This window comes from Chelonia mydas, chromosome 1 (assembly GCF_015237465.2).
Source record: "Chelonia mydas isolate rCheMyd1 chromosome 1, rCheMyd1.pri.v2, whole genome shotgun sequence".
NCBI lineage: Eukaryota > Metazoa > Chordata > Testudines > Cheloniidae > Chelonia > Chelonia mydas.
This window is the reverse complement of record NC_057849.1, coordinates 3,638,220-3,658,258: the sequence shown is the minus strand read 5'-3', so window position 1 is coordinate 3,658,258 and position 20,039 is coordinate 3,638,220. Positions and strand designations below refer to the sequence as shown.

Sequence of the window (20,039 nt, the reverse complement as noted above, 5' to 3'; positions counted from 1 at the left end):
GGAGGGTGGTGAAACACTGGAATGCGTTACCTAGGGAGGTGGTAGAATCTCCTTCCTTAGAAGTTTTTAAGGTCAGGCTTGACAAAGCCCTGGCTGGGATGATTTAATTGGGGATTGGTCCTGCTTTGAGCAGGGGGTTGGACTAGATGACCTCCTGAGGTCCCTTCCAACCCTGATATTCTATGAAAATTGACACTTTCCTGTGGCCCATTTTGGTTCTGGAAATGGCATTTTCAGACAGGAAAGCGTTCCGTGAGAAATGTCCCACGCGCTCTAGTGAATAGCCTTTCCGATGCAAACTGCAACACCACCCTGCAGCACTGTCCTCACCTTCCCACTGCTCTTGCCAGTTCTTCAGTCCCAGCAATGGCAACTTTAACAGTGCCTACCTACGAACATGTGGCTGGCCAAACTGAGTCAGGCCAATTCCATCCAGCCCAGTATCCTGTCTCCCGACAGTGGCCAGTACCAGGTGCCCCAGAGGGAGTGAACAGAACAGGGAATCAATTGATCCATTCCCTGTCACCCATTCCCAGCTTCTGCAAACACAGGCTAGGGACACCATTAGGCTAAAGACAACAAATACAATTTATGTCATGGGCCCATTGTATTGCCAAGTATTTCTGTCCATCTTCTTATTCCTCAAAGCTGTTTTCTGTTCTTGAATATATATAGCCAAGCAAAGTGTGGTCGCCCATGCAACCCAATGGCATATCTCTGTTTATTTGTCTGTCTGTAACGTGATGACGTTTGAATGCAGCCGATCAATTACAAAATTTCAGGGAATGTTCTAGCCATCAGTGGGTACAACCCTGTGGATTTTGGTGGCAATCAGCAAATCAGAAAAGGAGAAAAGGGGAACACAAGGAGGAGTCCTTGGCATCTGGCTAGCAGAACCAGCAGCTTCAGCCACCACAGGAATTGGATCTAGATTAAAGCAGTGGCTGATGGGAGCATAACAGCTGCCCCCCGTCTCAGCTCTGGCCATCCAAAGCAGTTTAAAATGTCGCCCCTTTGGAAGACTGACAGACAGAGAGAAGAGAACTGAGAATGCGGGGGGATGGGGAAAATGCAGTGAGGGATTTGCATGAATCCCCTTAAATAGGGGGTGGCTTGTGGGGTTGAACAGAAGGACCCCTGGAGCCCCTGGTGTGTGCAAGTTGCTCAATTTGCAGCTGCAGAAAAGTGTGTGGCCTCTCCCTAGTTACAACTTTTGTTAATCTGCTGCTTTCGAGACAGCGCTGGCCCCCCATCACAAACAGGACAGACAGATGGTCCCTGCTGCAGAATTTGGCTAGATTTAGCCCAGAACGTTGTAGATTTGAGAGGTGGGTTTCCTTCTACCGATTCACATTTTGTATTCAGGTCATGCCCACAAAGTGCCGGGCACTGCTCACGCCCACTGGAAGCCACAGTCCCTGCCTCAAAAGACTGACTGACTTTGATTTCCTTTAACATCTGAGACTGTAATTTAAAGACATAAGGCAGGGGTTCTCAAACGTTTGTACTGGTGACACCTTTCACACAGCAAGCCTCTGAGTGCGACCCCCCCCTTATAAATTAAAAACAAGTTTTTATGTATTCAACACCATTATAAAAGCTGGAGGCAAATCAGGGTTTGGGGTGGAGGCTGACAGCTCGCGACCCCCCAGTAATAGCCCAGTGACCCTATACACAGCTTGAATTGTTCTAGTATTTTATCGTTGGAGAGGTCTGAATGTCCTCTGAAAAGATACGACGTTCAGCCAACAAGCCATTCAAAGCCCATCCAACAAAACCATATCCGACACAACTCCCACGTCACATTAAGCCTCTGGAGAATATTCGGGAGATCCTCTTGCGGATCTCCCTCGTCTTCACACCGTAAACAATTGGGTTTAACACAGGGGGGACAAAGAGGTAGGCATAGGACAGAAGAATATGCACAAGACGAGGGGCATTTTTCCCGAACCTGTGCATAACAGAGACAGCAATTATCGGGACGTAAAAGAGTAAGACAGCGCAGATGTGCGAGACGCAGGTGTTCAGGGCTGTGAGGCGCTGTTCGTGGGATGAAGTATTAAAAACAGTCCTTAGAATCTTAACGTACGATAGGATGATGAACACTGAGTCTAAGCCGTACGTGACGAGGATGGCACATAATCCGTAGATGTTATTGACGGTTGTGTCCGCACATGCCAGTCTCATCATGTCTGGGTGCAAGCAGTAGGCGTGGGAGAGGACATTGCCTTTGCAGATTGGCAGCCGTTTAATCAGAAAGGGGAAAGGGAAGAGCATGCTGGTACTTTTAATGACTATGGCCAGCCCGATTCTCACTATCCTGGGGTTGGTCAAGATGGCCACGTAATGCAGCGGGTCACAGATGGCGACGAAGCGATCCAACGACATGGCCAGTAAAATCCCCGACTCCATGAAGGAAAAGGAGTGAATGGAAAACATCTGGGCCAGGCAGGCGTCAAACGGGACGTCTGCAGCATTGAAGAAGAAGATGCTGAGCACCGTGGGCAGGGTCGACAGAGACATACCAAGGTCATTGACCGACAGCATGCAAAGGAACAAATACATGGGCCGGTGGAGATGCCGGTCTGCACAGATAATGCAGAGAACAGTGCAATTCCCTACCATGGCGGTGACGTACAACACACAGAAAGGGATCGAGATCCAGTGGTAAGCAGCTTCCTGGCCTGGGAACCCGGTCAGTTGGAATGTGGCAGGATGGAAGCTGGTGCTATTGAAATCCATCATGATGAGCAGTCACTGTGCCAGTCAGCTCCAATCCCCTGTGTAAATGAAAAATGAACCTGACAGTTACCTTGAGACCAGGTGACAGGGAAGGGACCTGCAGTTCAGCATTGACTTGCAGAATCCAAATGTACAAGGGCCCTCTCTGGCAAGCCTGGGGCTGCTCTCCCCAGTGAAATCAATGAGGAGTTGTTCTGAATCAAGCCTGAGGAGCCAGGTTCCAAGAATTCATTTCCAGCCCTAGCTCTTTTAAAGGGAACCAAGAGATTCTGCTCCCACAGTTCTGCCATCCACAGTTCAAGAAAGTTCATCAGGAAGGAGGCTGGTAAATTGGCCCCCCACTAGTCACATTCAGAGTAGAAGTAAGGTGCACATTGTGAACCGCAAGGGAAATTAACCCTTGGAATGACTTAGCAAGGGCAGCTGTGAATTCCCCGTCACTGGCAACCGAGACTGCTCTATTTCTAACAGGAATTAATTCAGGGCAGGTCCCTGGCCTGTGCAATGCAGTTGATCATAGTGGCCCCTTCTGGCGTTAAATCTATGCATCTCTGCCAGCCTGCGAATGATGCACGTAGCTCCTCTCCACCACCCGTCACCCTCATGCCGCCCTCCTCCCCCATACAGCCATGGGAAGGCTGGAACCTGCATGCCGGCTCCGATTCTGGCACAGTGCGAAGGCTGGCAAGCCCCATGACCCCTCCATGCGTCTGAGCCCTGCCTCCCAGCTGGGCGGTGGGTAATGCCACGTTGGACAGGGATGCAGCTAAACTCAGAATCGGGACCTGCGTTTAACTGGCCATACGATCACCAGCCCTCTTAGACTCTTCGAAGGTGGGGAAAGGACAGATTTATTATTGCGAATGAGTGTTAATAGGATTCCCCAGTTGCACATCAACACTTTACAAACAATTAAAGGGACAGGCCCTAGCCATGAGAACTCACAGGTTGCAGGCTGGCCCCTGTCCTCACCTACACACCGGCTGTGCAATGTTGTGGAGTTCGGTAGGGCTGGACAGGATTTGTCCCAAAGGCTAAGTCTGCACGGCAAGCCAAGGGGGGTGATTCCCCTGCTCACGGACACCCGCTGGTGCTAGCTTCCATCCGGATGGAGCGTGGGGCGTGGTGGCAGAGGCAGGGCTGAGCTGTGCTGAGGACTAACCGACCTGCAGCCGTGTGTGTGCGTGTCTGTGAGTGTGTCTGTCTCTGTGTGTGTTGTCCATGTGAGTGTCTGTGTGCATCTGTGAGTGTGTCTGTGTGTGTGTCTGTCTCTCTGTGTGTCCATCCATGTGAGTGTGTGTGTGTGAGTGTGTCTGTCTCAGCGTCTGTGTGTCTGTGTGTCTGTGTGTGTCTGTCTGTCTGTCTCTGTGTGTGAGAGTGTGTCTGTATGAGTGTGTGTGTCTGTGTGTGAGATTGTGTGTATGCGTGCCCATGTAGTGTGTCTGTATGAGTGTGTGTGTGTGTCTGTCTCAGTGTCTGTGTCTGTGTGTGTGTGAGTGTCTGTCTGTCTCTGTGTGTGTGTGTCTGTGTGTGTGTCCATGTGAATGTGTCTGGGTGTATGTGTGTGTCTGTCTCTGTGTGTGAGTGTGTGTGTCCAGTGAGTGTCTCTCTGTGTATGTGTCTTTCTGTGTGTGTGTGTGGATGTGTGAGAGAGAGAGTGAAATATGCAGAAATGTTCTCCTTAAGGTTTGAAGAGCCCAGGTCAGGCCAGAAGGCAGAGGTGTCGGGCTGGGGTTTAGCAAGGGAATAGTGAGAAAAGCTTGATGAGATTTGACATTCCTGCGGCATCTTGGTGCACCACAGAGCCACCCAGCTCATGCAGGTCCCACAGGAGAAAGAGGAACACTGGCCAGAGGCAACGGGGCAAATCCTTCCTCTTATGATAAAGCCCCGGGACAATGAACTCTCATGCAGAGCTGAGGAGATCTCAGGCTTTAAACTCATCTAAAAAAATCCACCCTGCCCCTTCCCCAGCTGCCTGCTTTTCTGTCTCAGAGCGACAAGGGGCTTCGCTGACCGTGCTGCTTTTCATCCGATCTGTCCAGGAGGAAAATCGTGGGGAGCCAACTAACAAGTAAGGGGCAGAATTTCAAAAGTGGAGATGAGAGTTAGGCACCTAGGTTATCTCCTGCTAAACGGTGAAATCAATTTTAAAAGTGTCCTGATTATAAACTTCTTTAAAGCTTTATTGGACGCATATCTCCCCGTAAAACTCAAAATAGAGGGTGTCAGGTAATCAGCCCTCTTCTCTCAACTGCAGCTGACTCACCAGGGTGGACGTGACGAAAATCTTCACCATTGAGGAAAAAAGCCTCCAGACCTAGCCTGCCTGGAGCATACGCCACAGACTGCCAGGCACGGGAGAATATTTACACTGTATCCTTGCAGCAGCTCCTTGGAGGTCACAAAGTCCACTGGGAACTCAACCGGAGGCTGAGTTTGAACACAGGCTAATCAGGCAAAGAGGTCACATACAGTAGCAAGAGCCCTGTGGCTTTTGCTGCTTGTATCCATTATCCTACATGAGAACATAAGAAAATAAGAATAACGAGGAGTCCCCTGGCACCTTAAAGATGAACAGATTTAACAGATTCAAATCGGTTAGTCTGTAAGGTGCCACCGGACTCCTGGTTGTTTTTGTGGATACAGACTAACATGGCCACCCCCCGATAGAAAATAAGAACGGACACACTGAGTCAGACCAGTTCCATCGAGCCCAGTATCCTGCCCTGTGACAGTGACCAGGGCCCCAGTGCTTCACAGGGAATGAACAGAACAGGGCAATTATCAATTGATCCATCTCCTGTCGTCCACTCCCAGCTTCTGGCAAGCAGGGGCTAGAGAAACTCAGAGCACGGTTTTGCATCGCTGCCCATCTTGGCTAATAGCCATTGATGGACCTGACCTCCAAAAAATCTCGTGCTTTTTTGAATCCTGTTATAGTCTTGGCCTTCACAACGTCCCCTGGCTATGAGTCCCACAGGTTGTAGTGAAGAAGTCCTGCGTTATGCTTTTTTTTAAACCTTCTGCCTATTAATTTAATTGGGTGACCCAATTAAATTATGTGTTATGGGAAGGAGTAAATGACACTTCCATATTCACTTTCTCCACGCCAGTCATGATTGAAAAGACCTCTGTCATATCCCCCTCCCCTTACTCGTCTCTTTTCCAGGCTGAAAAGTCCGAGTCTTATTAATCTCTCCTCAGATGGAAGCTGTTCCATCCCCCTCATCATTTTTGTTGCCCTTTTCTGTACCTTTTCCAATTCTAATATATCTTTTTTAAGATGAGGTGACCAGAACTGCACTCAGGATTCAAGGTGTGCGTATGCCATGATTTATATAGAGGCAATATGATATTTTATGTCTGATTATTTATCCCTTTCCTAATGGTTCCCAATATTCTGTTCACTTTTTTGGCTGCCACTGCACATTGAGGGGATGTTTTCAGAGAACTATCCACAATGACTCCAGATCTCTTTCTTGAGTGGTAACAGCTAATTTAGACCCCCTCATTTTACATGTATAGTTGGGATTATGTTTTCCAATGTGCATTTCTTTGCATTTATCAACATTGAATTTCATCTGCCATTGTGTTGCCCAGTCACCCAGTTTTGAGAGATCCTTTTGTAACTCTTCACAGTCAGCTTTGGGCTTAACTATCTTGAGTAATTTTGTATCATCTGCAAACTTTGTCATATCACTGTTTCCCCCTTTTTTCCAGATCACTTATGAATCTGTTGAACAGTAGTGATCCCAGTACATACCCCTGAGGGACCCCACTATTTACCTCTCTCCCTTCTGAAAATCGACTATTTATTCCTACCCTTTGTTTTCTGTCTTTAACCCGTTACTGATCCATGAGAGGACTTTCCTTCTTGTTGCTTCTTATCCTATGACAGCTTACTTTGCTTATGAGCCTTTGATGAGGGACCTTGTCAAAGGCTTTTTGAAAGGCCAAGTCCATTATATCTACTGGATCACCCTTGCCCACATGTGTGCTGGCACCCTCAAAGAATTCTAGTAGATTGGTGAGGCGTGATTTCCCTTTACAAAAGGCATGTTGACACTTCCCCAACAAATCGTGTTCATCTATGGGTCTGAGAATTCTGTTCTCTACTATGGTTTCAGCCAATTTGCCCAGTGCTGAAGTTAGCCTTAGCAGCCTGAAATTGCCAGGATTGCTTCTGGAGCCTTTTTTTAAACACTGGCGTTGCATTAGCTATCCTCCAGTCATTTGGTACAGAAGCTGATTTAAATGGTAGGTTACATACCCATGTGACCCGTGACCCCAGATCTACTCTTTAGAGAGAAACACTTACCCTGGATCACGCCCAGTACAACATGGCTGGGACCCACACGGACTATTGGATACTCAGTGAGAATAAAGGGGAGGGGAGCCCACATGGTGTCCTAGAGACGAGGCAGATATGGAGGAGCACGACACCTTGTGGACCATGGGTCACAGAGTGGGAAGTACAAGTCTGTCTCTCTGGATGGCAAGAAGCCATGAATAGGAACAGACCCCCCCCACACACACACACACAAGGGACACAAAGCAGGTGTAAAGGGGATTGGCCTGGAGTGCCCTGTGGATGTGCGGTAGAAGTGAATCCGAGTGGCACCCATGGGGCATCTTAGGCACCCTGTGTGTGTGTGTGTGTGAGCAGCTTTGCGGAGTACCTGGATCCTGGGTACTCCAGGGTGGGGGTGGCCCCTCTATAGCCCTTTCCAAAGCCCACCTTTGAGAGCGGGTGTGAGAATGTGGCTGTCTGGATGCACTGCATGTGAGACTGGGTCCCTCACCCCTAACGCCCGATGCCTGGTGCACGGTAATAGACTCAGCCCGGCTCTGCAGCCCTTTGTGTGCAGAGCTCCCAAGCCCCATTTTAAGATGGGGGTTTAAAGTCTTGTTGTTTATTTATAGTGCCTGGTTCCCACCCCCTGAGGTCCTGGGCAGTGAGAGACACAAACACAAAGTAACAGACAGACCTTGCCCTAACACACACAAATGGGGGGGAGGTGAAAGTGAGACAGAGAAGGGAAGAGACGCACCCAAGGTCACAAAGCCAGTCACTGGCAGAGCTGAGCTTTAGAGCCCAGATCTCCGGGCTCCCAGTCCAGTGCCCTGTGTCTGCTGCAAAACAGACTCCCCAAACCATCACTTTCCCCAGATCTCCACCGGCACCACTAGCTCATTGTTTAAACTTTTCTATCTCCGTCCAATGACATGGTAGCACGGGACTGGCATAGAGGGGCACGGGCAATGCAACCCCGCGCAGGACTGAGGCTGTCACCGTCACTGAGCCAGGCTGGGTAGTTATTCCAGCCCTTCCTTGGATCTGCAGCAGAGCAGTGTCCGGAGGGGCTCTCAGCCCCCTGCACTGACTTATCAGCACTCCAGCATGTTATCACTGCCTCTGGCGAGGGAGCCCTAGGTTGAAAACCATCAAGCCCACGGAGCGGGCAGCCACAGTCTGGCCCTGAATGTGTTGTAATTAACACCAGGCAGGGAGATGAGATCGACGTTGATGCCAAGGGGCAGCATCCTTCAACTTAAATACCTGTGGGGACTAAAAGAGAACAGACCGTGCCGTTGGGGAGAGTGCCACACGTTGGATGTTAATTTATTTGTGTAATACACAGGGCTGATTTCTTAAATGTTAACAGCCCGGCCCATGTTAGATTGAAAGTCATGGAGAAGCAACTGTGCACTGACTCTGGTACTGCCGGGAAAAAGACCAGATAAGAATCTGCTGCTGGAACGGCTAGTGTGGTCTTGTTGTATTATTATTGTATTTGCATTGCTCTTATTTATAAGACATTTGCAGTATCCCCCAGCTCCAAATATGAACGAGTCTAGAACAGTCATACAATGTCAATTCAAGTTTAACACCACCTGCGTCGTACAAAGAATTGTGCATAATCAATGAATAAAATAGAGAACAAACATCCCCCGAAAGGTCACAATTCACCCACCTAATCTCAGACTTTGTGGCCTTCCTTTTTTCATGCTCAGCCAACCACATGATAGAGAAATCATGGCCTAAAGTTTCAAATGAGATATGAGATTTTGGTTGCTTCCGTTTTTAGGTGCCCAATCGGAGATGTCTTCAAAGTGTTGATTTTCAGAGAACAAGTGCCCAACCCTTTTTGAAAATTAGGCCCTTTGCCTCCAATTGGGTACCCCAGAACTGAAGACCCCCAAATCACTAGCCACTTCTGAAACTTTAAGACACCCATCCATCCATCCTCTTACAAACCAAAGAGATAAACACCAGAAACCATCTCACACCCAGGTTGGGATAGTTACCTAGAGAACATTTTGAGGATGCTCTTTCGAATCTCCTTGGTTTTTATACTGTAAACGATGGGGTTTATCACAGGGGGCACAAAGAGGTAAACACTGGACAGCAGAACGTGGACCAGCGGCGGGGAGTTCTCGCCATACCTGTGTATGATAGAGACTGTGATCATCGGAATGTAGAATATTAAGACAGCACAGACGTGGGAGACGCAGGTGTTCAGGGCCTTGAGACGCCGCCCCCCAGAGGCGAGACTGAAGATGGTCATCATAATCAGAATGTAGGAGATGACAATAAGCAACAAATCTATTCCGAAGACAATGAGAACAGCACATAAGCCATAGATGTTATTGACGGTGATATCCGCACATGCCAGCCTCATCACATCTGAATGCAGACAGTAGGCGTGGGAGAGGGCTTTGGCGTGGCAGAAAGGTAAGCGTTTAATAAGAATGGGTAATGGTAAAACCACACCAAAGCTTCTGATCACAATGGCCAGCCCGATTCTCACGATCCTGGGGTTGGTCAAGATGGCCGCATAGCGCAGCGGGTCACAGATGGCGACAAAGCGATCGAACGACATGGCCAGTAAAATCCCTGAGCCCATGTTGGAAAAGGAGTGAATGAAAAACATCTGAGCTAGGCAGGCGTCGAATGCGACATCTGTGACATCGAAGCAGAAGGTGCTGAGCACCGTGGGCAGGGTCGACAGCGAGACACCAAGGTCGTTGATCGACAACATGCAAAGGAACAAATACATGGGCTGATGGAGACGCCGGTCTTTCCAGATAATGCAGAGAACAGTGCAATTCCCTACCATGGCGGTGACGTAGAACACACAGAAAGGGATCGAGATCCAGTGATTAGCAGCTCCCAGGCCCGGGAACCAGGACAGTTGGAACGTTGCAGGCTGGAAGTTGGTGCTATTGAAATCCGTCATGATGAGCAGTCGCTGTCCCGGTCAGCTCTGAACCCCTGTGTAAATGCAAAATGAACCCGTGAGTTGCCCTGTGATTAGAGAAGAGGAAAGGTCAGTGCAGGGCCCCTGTACCACAAATCCTTAGTCACACTGACAGCTCTTACCTGTTCTCAGTTGTCTCAGGAGCCACCATGATACAAATAATATGCCGGGCTGGTAATCGTTACTTCCAGGGACCAGCTTCACCTAAAAGACAGGCTGCAGTTCTCAGCTCTGTGTCAAGTGTGGTTCATTCGGAAGTATTGTACCTGGCCCCATACGTTCCCATGGCTGCTATCCCCGACGCACCCACGGCACACCTGACACGGTGCTGTAGCCGGGGTGGTCCTGGGACAGGAGGGAGACAAGGTGGGGGAGGGAATATCTTCGATCAGACCAACTTCGGTTGGTGAGAGACAGTGACAAGCCTTTGAGCTCCCACCGAGCTCTTCTGCAAGGCTGGGACAAGCCTTCAGGCCTGCAGACGAGCTCTGTGTGAGCTCGAAAGCTCGTCTCTCTCACCAACCGAAGTTGGTCCAGTCAAAGATATTCCTTCCCCCATCTTGTCTGTCTGATGTTCCTTATACAGCATCTGAGGCCTGACTTCATCCCTGCTGGCCCCCTCGCCACGCCAGCTCCGCCGCTGGCCTTCAGGAACCCCCCTTCGTGATGAGGGCGACAAGTCCAGGGCCAGGCCTTGCTAGGCGCAAGGGAGGGCAGAGTCACTGGGCGCTCAGTCCAGCAAAGCGCTCCCCTCCACTCGGTCTACTCCTGTGCTTCATTGCTCTGAGGGCTCGGGGCCTGCAGGCTCAGCACCCTGCAGGATGGAGCCCTGGCTGAGCCAAGGGAATCCCTGCAGGGCAATTCCCACCCCCAAACTCTGCCCCACCCAAGATTTTTCAAGCAACTATTTGAGATGAAAAATGTGCCCTAAATCTAAGCAGGCAGCCAGGTAAAGAAGCAGGTACCTGCCCTGTGCGGGTCCATTCTCACCCACACCTATCGCACCGACAGCATGTGAAACAAGCACACTGGGAGATCACATGAGGCAAATGCAGGGCAGCTCTCAAGTGAAGGGTCTCTGGGCGCCCGTCCTACAATCAGACCCTCGCAGACAGGCTCCTGCCGAGCCCCCTGGAATGGGCTGCACACAGGCAACGGGGGTCCAGTCAGTAGGATCTGATTGATTGGAAGCGATTGCATCGTGATTGCAAGATCAGGGCCTATTATAGTACATATCACATGTGTGCACTAGGGCACATGCATCCCACACATATGGTACATCCTTTCCCAGGCGTGCCTTGCAGCATGTCTCCAATTTCCTGCTGTGCACATGGATACGGGCAGCTTTCCAGGCTGAAATCTCTTGCTAGATTGCGGCCGTGCCTGAAATAAGATTCCATATGCAGGGGGCCAGGTTCACTCAGTGCTCGGTCTCCCGGGTGCCAGCAGGTTGCACAAGGGCCAGGAGGACAAGGACTCATTTTAAGACCCTCTGTCCTGGTGTCGTTGCCGTTTGGGACAATAAACCATAAGACGATCCCAGTGTGGTAAATGCTGGGAACGCTCCTGCTCCGACGCCCTGCGCCACAGAGGCCCCTCTGATCTCTCAAGGAACTAACAGGCTTGGAGGAATGTCTGAAGCTGCGGCAACGTCGGGTGCATCTTGGCAGTGGAAAGTTTTTTAAAAGAGCACCTGCCCGACAGACTTGCCGGCAATGACATTTTTGCTGAGCACAATCAGCCACCCCCTCGCCCTTCGCCTAGTACCCCTTCAGCCTACTCACCAGCAACACGCAGGGCCGCGGGAGCAGGCAGACCTGCTCTTTACCAGGCATAAGGCTTCACTGGTCGAAGCGTGCGCCCGCTAGGCTCGCAGCACAAGGGTAATTTTAATGTACCACTAATGAAAGTCATTTGGGGACCGTTCCATTAGTGGGGAATGTCTACAAGTATTTAAAGAAGGGAATAAAGCGAGGGGGGAGTTAACGATTAACTCAGGAGCATATGGAACTTACTCTGGGACCAGCCTTACCCAGCATGACACACAGGTAGACGGCAGAGCTGCTGGGTTCGGGCTCACGCCAGGGGTGCGGATGTTCGCGCAAGCCCCTGGCTCTCACCGGCATTCTTGCTTCCGGGGAGAGCTGGGAACCTGGCCATGAATGTATCAGCTGCATGAATGAAGATTCAGTTAAAACCCCCTTGAGTTTGAACATCATGTTACGGGGTCCTCTTTCCTCTGCCAGCCAGGAGGGCCGCGCTGTCATCACGGGGCATGGCTGCGGCTCCCTGGACATACCCCAACTAGCTTCAACCTGGCTAGCGCTGGGTCCGGGAGCAGTGACGCTACGGTAATGTGCATGTCTGCGCTGGCGGGCCCTGGGCGTGTCTACCCAGTGTGCCAGGCCTGCAGCTTCGTTTCCTCGAGTCAGAGAGCCTCAGGCGAGTCTGACCTCCTGTCTCTCACAGGCCACGAACCCCACCCAGCACCTCATGCTGAACTCAGCCACTGAAGTGAGACCAAAGTATTCCAGCCCTCGGGAGACTGGGCCCCAAGCGGCGCACAGGAGAGACCGAGGGGCACGAGGCCCCCACAATGGCAGGGAACTGATCAAGTGAGAGATACCCAGATAATCCTGGCGAGTGACCCCCCCCCCCACGCTGCAGAGGAAGGCGAAAAAGCCCCAAGGTCCCTGCTAATCTGATGTCCTTCCCAACCCTACATATGACAGTCGGACCCAGAGCAAGTGGGCAAGAACCAGCCATGCAAGCTGGTCTCTCCGAGAGAGAGCAATCAGTTCCACCTCAGACTCCCAGCTTTCCCCCTCCAGTGCCCCCTCTCCAGCTGTGACCATCTCGGGTGCTTCAGGGGAAGGAGATTAAAAACACCCAGAATGCATTGGGGGAGGGAGAATCCCTTCCTGACCCCTGCAGGGGGCTGGCTGGAGCCCTGAAGCATGAGCTTTAGGAACATAAACTGGAAGTGAGCCCCAGGGTTGCTGAGCCCTGCCCCTACCATCACAAAATAGCTAGATTAAAGCTAGCCTGAGCTTTCATCTTACCCTGTGATTGCAATATAGACATACCCAAAGGCAGAACATTGTCCAATGGCTGGAAATTGAAGCTAGCCAAATTCAAGGTGGAAATAAGATCTGCTGCAGTTCTAGTTACTGGGAGTGATAGTGTCACATCCATAGCAGAGAAGAACAACATCCACTAGTGCAGGAATCACAAGATTCAGTCCCGTAGCGTGTGCTATGCAGGAGGTCAAACTGGCTGATCACACCGCGCTCTTTGGCCTCCGAATCAATGAAATGGTGGCACAAAAGGAGAAACCTAGATTAAAATGTTCTTGAATGCTTCTGGATCCAGGTCCTAACGGATACAGCACAAGACGCACTATTAGCTGGTGTCTGCTAGCCCCGCCGCCCCCCGCCCCAATCCCACGAGGTACAGGATGACCATCTCTTTATGCACCTATCTACAATTTTTAGGAAAAAAAGGTACTTGATCACTGGGGACTTTAATCTGGGTGACATATCCTGGATGTCTCATTCTGGCAGTGCTAAATCATGCTTGGAATGCCTAAATATTACAGATGAGACGTTCCTAACTCAAAACGTGTTGCATCCAACATGGGGGACTCCTACATTAGCCCATGTCCTAGCCGATAAAGAGGAACTGATCACAGAACTGAAAAGTAATGGTCGCTTAGATACATATGCTCATGACTTGATCACATTTATAATATGCAAACAGAATAAAGCCCAGACCAGTAACATATATATACTTGGTTCTTTAAAAGGGCCAGTTTCAAAAAGGTGAAAATAATTATCAGCCAAGTCAGCTGGAAGGAAGAATTGAATCAAAAAAATGTGAATGATCATTGGGAATCACCTAAAAACACCAAATAGCCACAATCGCACAACTGAAGAAGAAGGCCATATACGTAAAAAAAAGATGACCAGGTTTAGAGGGGAAATGAAGGCAGCAGTAAATATCCATCTATCTATCTATCCATAACAAATGGCAGAAAGAGGAAATTGATAGCAATGAATATAACGCAGAAGATAGGAATTTTAGAAAATTGATAAAGGAAGCCAAAGGACACAAGGAGAAAGGGTTCAATAAATATTTTTGTTCAGTATTTAGGAAAAAAACATATGATGTAGTCATATCATATAAAGAAAAGGAGGACTTGTGGCACCTTAGAGACTAACAAATTTATTTGATCATAAGCTTTCGTGAGCTACAGCTTACTTCATCAGATGCATTCAGTGGAAATCTGATGAAGTGAACTGCAGCTCAAGAAAGCTTATGCTCAGATAAATTGGTTAGTCTCTAAGGTGCCACAAGTACTCCTTTTCTTTTTGCAAATACAGACTAACACAGCTGCTACTCTGAAACCTGTCATATCATATAGTGATGATAACACTCTTTCCATTCCACTAATATCTCAAGAGGATGCTGGAAGCAGCTACTAAAATTGGATATTTTAAAATCAGCAGGCCTGGATAACTTGCACCCAATAGTTTTAAAAGAGCTGGCAGAGGAGCCCACTGGCTTAAGTTCTTTGTTCCCAGATGTATACATTTACATCTAGCCATATAAGCATACATATTTCTTGCTTTGCCCAGTTTTTCAAGTGACCCAGAACCGTCTGTAGCAGTGACCTGTCCTTTTCATTATTTACCACTCCCCCAATTTTTGTCTCATCTGCAAACGTTTTAGTGCATTGCGAGGTTGGGGCTTAGATTCTTGATGAGCCCTTGTCATAACAAATTGATTAATCAGCTGTGTTCACCACCTCAACTCACTTTATAGTCTGGGAGATTTGTAACAAATAAAACTGATCTGTTTACGTTTATGTTTCTTCTGGGTATACTTAGTTCATTCGTTGTGTAGTTGAAATTCCTTCCTCCTGACTGAACAGAAAAAGCTTTATGATCTATAAGTCCAAATCCTCAGGTGGCATAAATTGACCTGGCCCAAATTATCTAACTTGACATTAATAATGATTAAATATGAATGGTGACCAATAATATCTGCACCCACACAGAAGAGGCACAATATAAGGGAATTCAAGTGCATATTCAATCTTCTGCATTGGCCTATAGATCATAATTGTTATAGCACATGGAACCTTCCCATGTCTGCAGAAACTGTGAACTGTAGGCAAGCCAACCACTGGGGATGTATAGTAGGAAGACAGAGAAGATATTGAACAAACAATTGTTTAAAGCCGCGAGATGTTCTTGGGATGCAATGCTCAAGACCGCCTTAACCGTCCCAAGACAATGAGCAACAAGTCTAGCACCTCTATGAGAATGGCTAAAGCCGAGCCCTACGTACTATTGAATGGGATATCGGCACACACCAGCTTGATCATATCTTGATGCAGACAATACAAATGAGAGGGCTCATGGGGCCTACAGAACGGTGACCCCCGCAGCAGAAAGAGTGAGGGGAGTGCTGCTAAGATGCATCTGCATAGACTAGCTAGTCTGATCTTGGCTATTCTTGGGCTGGTGAGGATGGAGGCGTATCTCAGAGGGGGTCAGATGGTGACATATCTATCCAAGGCCATGGCCAGAAACACTGAGGATTCCAGGAAGGAAAATGAAAGAGCAAAATAAAATTGAGCAAAACAGGCATCAAATTGAATTGCTCCGGAATTAAACCAGAATATACGCAGCACCACTGTCATCATGGACAGAGACAAACCCAGGTCGCTGACAGCCAGCATAGAAAGGAAATAGCCCACATGGGCTCATGCAGGCTTGGAGCTGTGTTTTATGACAAACAGAAACATGCAGTTTCCTACAAGTGATTCGATGTAAATAGAAGAGAAAGGGAGGGAAAGCCAGAGGCGAGCAGCTTCCAGCTGCCGGATGCCCATCAGGATGTATGTGGAAGGAGCCGCGCTGGTGCTGTTGAAAGATGACGTGGTGTACGGGGGATAATCTGTATTAAAATGAACAAGCGAACAATAAGTGGTGAAAAGGAAATGTACAACTGAGCAACAAAACAAATGTATGTAAAGCCCAAACCTAAGCTAGCTGAATGCAGATTTACAGGAGGGTTAGAGATGGAAGATATACCAGAGGATTCCCTGTTCTGCCTCGAGTCACAGCACAGGCATGCTGGGAACATGCCACCAGACATACATATGATGCACTTTACTATAGAAATGAATTATAGTCTCTACCCCATAAACCCCATTCCTTTTCTTCCAAAGTGCAACATCATCTCCTGGTATTTGGAAAGTGTGCAGGGCAAACCTTCAAAAGGATTGTTTGGTCACTGAATAAATATTACATGTATGAAAAGTTGGGGGGAAACCGAACTGTGTATTTTAGTGTAACCTCCAGCTCCATTATCGGCACAGGGAAGCTTTCGGAAAAAGGGATGTATAAGACTAGAATGTCCAGAGTGAAAGGGGCTCTGCTTTTAAGGATCGGAAACAACCATGGATAATCTAGTACATTTTCAGAACCATATAAACAGGTGACAGAGATTTCATTCTGGATGCAGACTGGAGAACTGAAGGAAAAGCACTAGCCGTCAAAGGGGCTCTGGTCTCTTCTGAATGTCAAATGCCCTAATCTGCTGGCTAAGAACTGAATGACGGATGCAGCAGCTCGGCATCTGCATTCTTTGTAAAGGATGTAAAGGCTCGATCCAAACCTCTGTGGAGTCAGCGGGAGTCTGTACTTTGACTTCACGGGGCTTTGAATCAGGCCCTGACAGCCCTGGGTCAAAGGACAGAGATTTTGCTTCTATACATGGAAAACCTGCCCGACAGTGAGAGACTTAATAAGATGAACCCGAGCACTGAATGGGGGAGACGCTGCTGGGAGTAAGCGGCTCTGTAGTCTCGCAGACAAAGCAGAACAAGATCCAGCCAGTGGTTGGAACTGAAGCTAGACAAATTCAGACACAAAATAAGGTCCCAGCCACTGGAGCAGTTTATTGAGAATTCTCCAGCTCTGGGAATCTTTGTATTCCGCCGGGGATTCTTCCTACGCGTGGGCTGCAGTTGCCAGAGAACTGAGGCGCTTGGCATAGGAACTGGGAGGAGAGAGTCTAAGTCTTGTGCTACTCAGGGGGGCCGGCTAGATGAGCTGGCAATTGATGAACCATAGGAAAAAGCACAAGTAACAAGTAAAGGAAGCAAACATGGGGTAACAGCTCCTACGTAAACTCGGTTTCAGAGGAGCAGCCGTGTTAGTCTGTATCCGCAAAAAGAAAAGGAGGACTTGTGCCACCTTAGAGACTAACACATTTATTCGAGCATAAGCTTTCATGAGCTACAGCTCACTTCATCGGATGCATTCAGTGGAAAATACAGTGGGGAGATTTATATAGACAGAGAACATGAAACAATGGGTGTTACCATACACACTGTAACCAGAGTGATCACTTAAGGTGAGCTATTACCAGCCTGAGAGCGGGGGGGGAAGCCTTTTGTAGTGATAATCAAGGTGGGCCATTTCCAGCAGATGACAAGAACATCTGAGGAACAGCGGGGGGTGGGGGGGGAATAAACATGGGGAAATAGTTTTACTTTCTGTAATGACCCATCCACTCCCAGTTTCTCTTCGAGACTAAGTTAATTGTATCCAGTTTGCAAACTAATTGCAATTCAGCAGTCTAACCCTAATGGGGGGAGTGAACTGATACTCTCAGTTGTGTCCTGCCAAAGACGCGCAGGGTAAAAACAGGAGAAGCCAAGCATGGTAGAACCAAAGGAGCTCTGAGGTGGTTGCCAGAACCCCTGGCATGCGTGTGGGGGTAAATGCTGATCACAAAAGTACCTGTGTTAATGCAGCTGCGTTATCCCAGCATCTTGCCTCTATTTCCCTCCCCCTGAAACCCTTCATTGGCACCAAGCAGTTTTTCTGCCCTGATGGACACAGCCACAGCGCCTGTGCGACTCTGAGTGTGTGGACTCCACCCCGAAATGGGGGGAGTGGATGCTACCCCATCTGCTGCAGAGAGGTGGCTGCTCCCCCCCTGGCCCGAGGCCAGGCTGAACTGCAATGCCCCACACACCAGCCCTGGCTCACTACGCAGCACGAAGAGTGCGGGGAAACCACATGGACAGCTGGCTTCCAGATCCCCACGTTTATTGACTATGTGCGAAGACACCAGACCAGCTGTCTCTGGGCCCTGCTGCCCCAGCAGGGTTCTGCTGGCTTTTGACAGGGAAGACACTAGAGGACACGCAAACTATTGAAAGAGATATTACCCAGTTCCCATCCACTCCAGCTACAATCAAGCTCTACGGGTGAACCCTCCCCCTCCCCCTCCCCCTCCACCTGTGCAGGGACCCGACATATGTGATTGTCACCCACATATCACCACACTGGGCCAAACCCTGCTCTAATTGACAGCAATGTAATCCTGAATCCATTTCACGCAGGTAATGCAGGTGCTCTAGATGTCACGGACATCAGCTCTGCAGCCCTATACACACTGTGGTGTCCCCGGTCACTGGGAAAAGGGGTTTTCTTTGGCCTTTGTTTTCTAACCTCTTCTAGCACAAAGAGGTTACTAACGCTGCCAGTAAAACAGTGGGATCTTCAGAATATGAACCAGAAGACACATTTGTAACAGGGAGCGCGGTTCACCATTGAAACAAACTGCCAAGGAAAGCGGTGCACTCTACTCTTTCAGTCTACAAATCAGGTCTGGATCCTTTCTCAAAACGATTAATGAAACTCAAGTAATTGGGCTTAACACAGGGGTAAGCGGGTGAAATGTAAGGGCCTGTGATAGCCAGGAGGTCAGTTTAGGAATTAGCAGCTCTGAGCAGACAGCTGAAAATTCCAGGAGAGTTTTCAGGGGCTACACCTTTGAGGATCGAATGTTTTCAGCACCCTGGCCCAGATCAACTGGGTTTTCACCCCATAAATGATGGGGTTCAATGTGGGTGGAACCAGCATGTAGAGGTTGGCGAGAAGAATGTGGATGTGGCAGGGGACACTGCGCCCAAAGCAATGGCTTAAGAACGAGAAGAAGGCCGGTATGTAAAATATTAATATGATGCAGAAGTGGGAGTCGCAGGTGCGAAGAGCTTTGCGCCAGGCGTCCTTGGAGGGAAGCCGGAAGACGGCCCTGAGGATCAGAGTGTAGGACACAGCGATAAAGATAATATCTAACCCTATGGCTAAGAAAGGGACAATCAAACCGTACACAATAATGACTGTGATGTCGGCACAGGCCAGCCGGGCTATGCCCATGTGCTCACAGTAGGTGTGATGGACGATGTGGTGGCCACAGCATGGTAACCTTTTAAGGAACAAGACAAATGGGAGGACCACACACACGCTCCTGAGAATGCTTGCTACCCCTATTCTCCTTACCAGGGGCTTTGTTACTACAGCTCTGTATCTCAGGGGGGTCACAGGTGGCAACGTACCGATCAAATGCCATGGCCAGCAGGATGGCTGACTCCAGAGCAAAAACCGCATGGACAAAGAACATCTGGGTGAGACAGGCAGCAATTTCCCCAGCCTTGACCCAGAGCATGAGCAACATTTCTGGCACCGTGGTGGAACTGAGAATGAGATCCGAGGTAGCCAACATGGAGAGGAAAAGGTACACGGGCTGCTGCAGGCTTTGCTCCACCAGTATGACTACGAGCACCCCGGTGTTCCCGAGCAGAGAAACGATGTACATGCAGCACAAGGGGACAGAGATCCAGATGTGGGCCGTTTCCAGCCCTGGGATGCCCAGCAGGATGAAGAGGTGTGAGCCAACGTCAGTACTGTTGATAGCTGTCATGGCAGGCGTCCTGTGTCCTAGGCCACTTCCAAAAATTTTGCTCCCTGCAAGATCAAGAGGAGGAGAAATTTTGCATTTAGCTGGTAGTTGAAGATAATCTTATTGCTGAAACGCTTCTGCCAAGGTACCTCTCTGGGCTCCTGCTATCTGCGCTCCTCCTGTTTGCGTATGGCTTTATCTTCCCCACGCCCCTGGGAGGCCGGCCAGTATTACCATCCTCATTTCATGAGTCACATAGGGATT

At 49.1% G+C, this 20,039-nt stretch overlaps 3 protein-coding genes across 5 annotated transcripts; all 3 read right to left on the bottom strand.

Moving 5' to 3' along the window:
- Nucleotides 1-76: 76 nt before the first annotated feature.
- LOC102940923 (olfactory receptor 51I1) lies at nt 77-2,745 on the bottom strand. Its single transcript, XM_037908087.2, has one exon. The coding sequence runs from the start codon at nt 2,743-2,745 to the stop codon at nt 1,801-1,803; it is 945 nt and encodes a 314-aa protein (XP_037764015.1). The 3' UTR covers nt 77-1,800.
- LOC102941144 (olfactory receptor 51I1) lies at nt 2,676-19,567 on the bottom strand. 3 transcript variants are annotated; one of them, XM_037908243.2, is made up of 4 exons: nt 19,432-19,567; nt 10,130-10,211; nt 9,055-10,021; nt 2,676-2,780 (listed from the first exon to the last, which is right to left on the bottom strand). In XM_037908243.2, exons 3-4 carry the CDS (start codon nt 9,984-9,986, stop codon nt 2,729-2,731), a joined length of 984 nt encoding a protein of 327 aa, XP_037764171.2. In that variant the 5' UTR covers nt 9,987-10,021; nt 10,130-10,211; nt 19,432-19,567; the 3' UTR covers nt 2,676-2,728. The 3 variants fall into 3 exon arrangements, with proteins under 3 accessions (XP_037764171.2, XP_037764106.2, XP_043382383.1); XM_037908178.2 differs by lacking the exon at nt 10,130-10,211 and having other exon boundaries at nt 19,432-19,563; XM_043526448.1 differs by lacking the exon at nt 10,130-10,211 and having other exon boundaries at nt 19,376-19,556.
- Nucleotides 18,851-19,796, bottom strand: LOC122462400 (olfactory receptor 52D1-like). The gene is made up of 2 exons (XM_043525479.1): nt 19,432-19,796; nt 18,851-19,301 (listed from the first exon to the last, which is right to left on the bottom strand). The coding sequence occupies exons 1-2, from the start codon at nt 19,794-19,796 to the stop codon at nt 18,851-18,853; spliced, it is 816 nt and encodes a 271-aa protein (XP_043381414.1).
- Nucleotides 19,797-20,039: the final 243 nt, after the last annotated feature.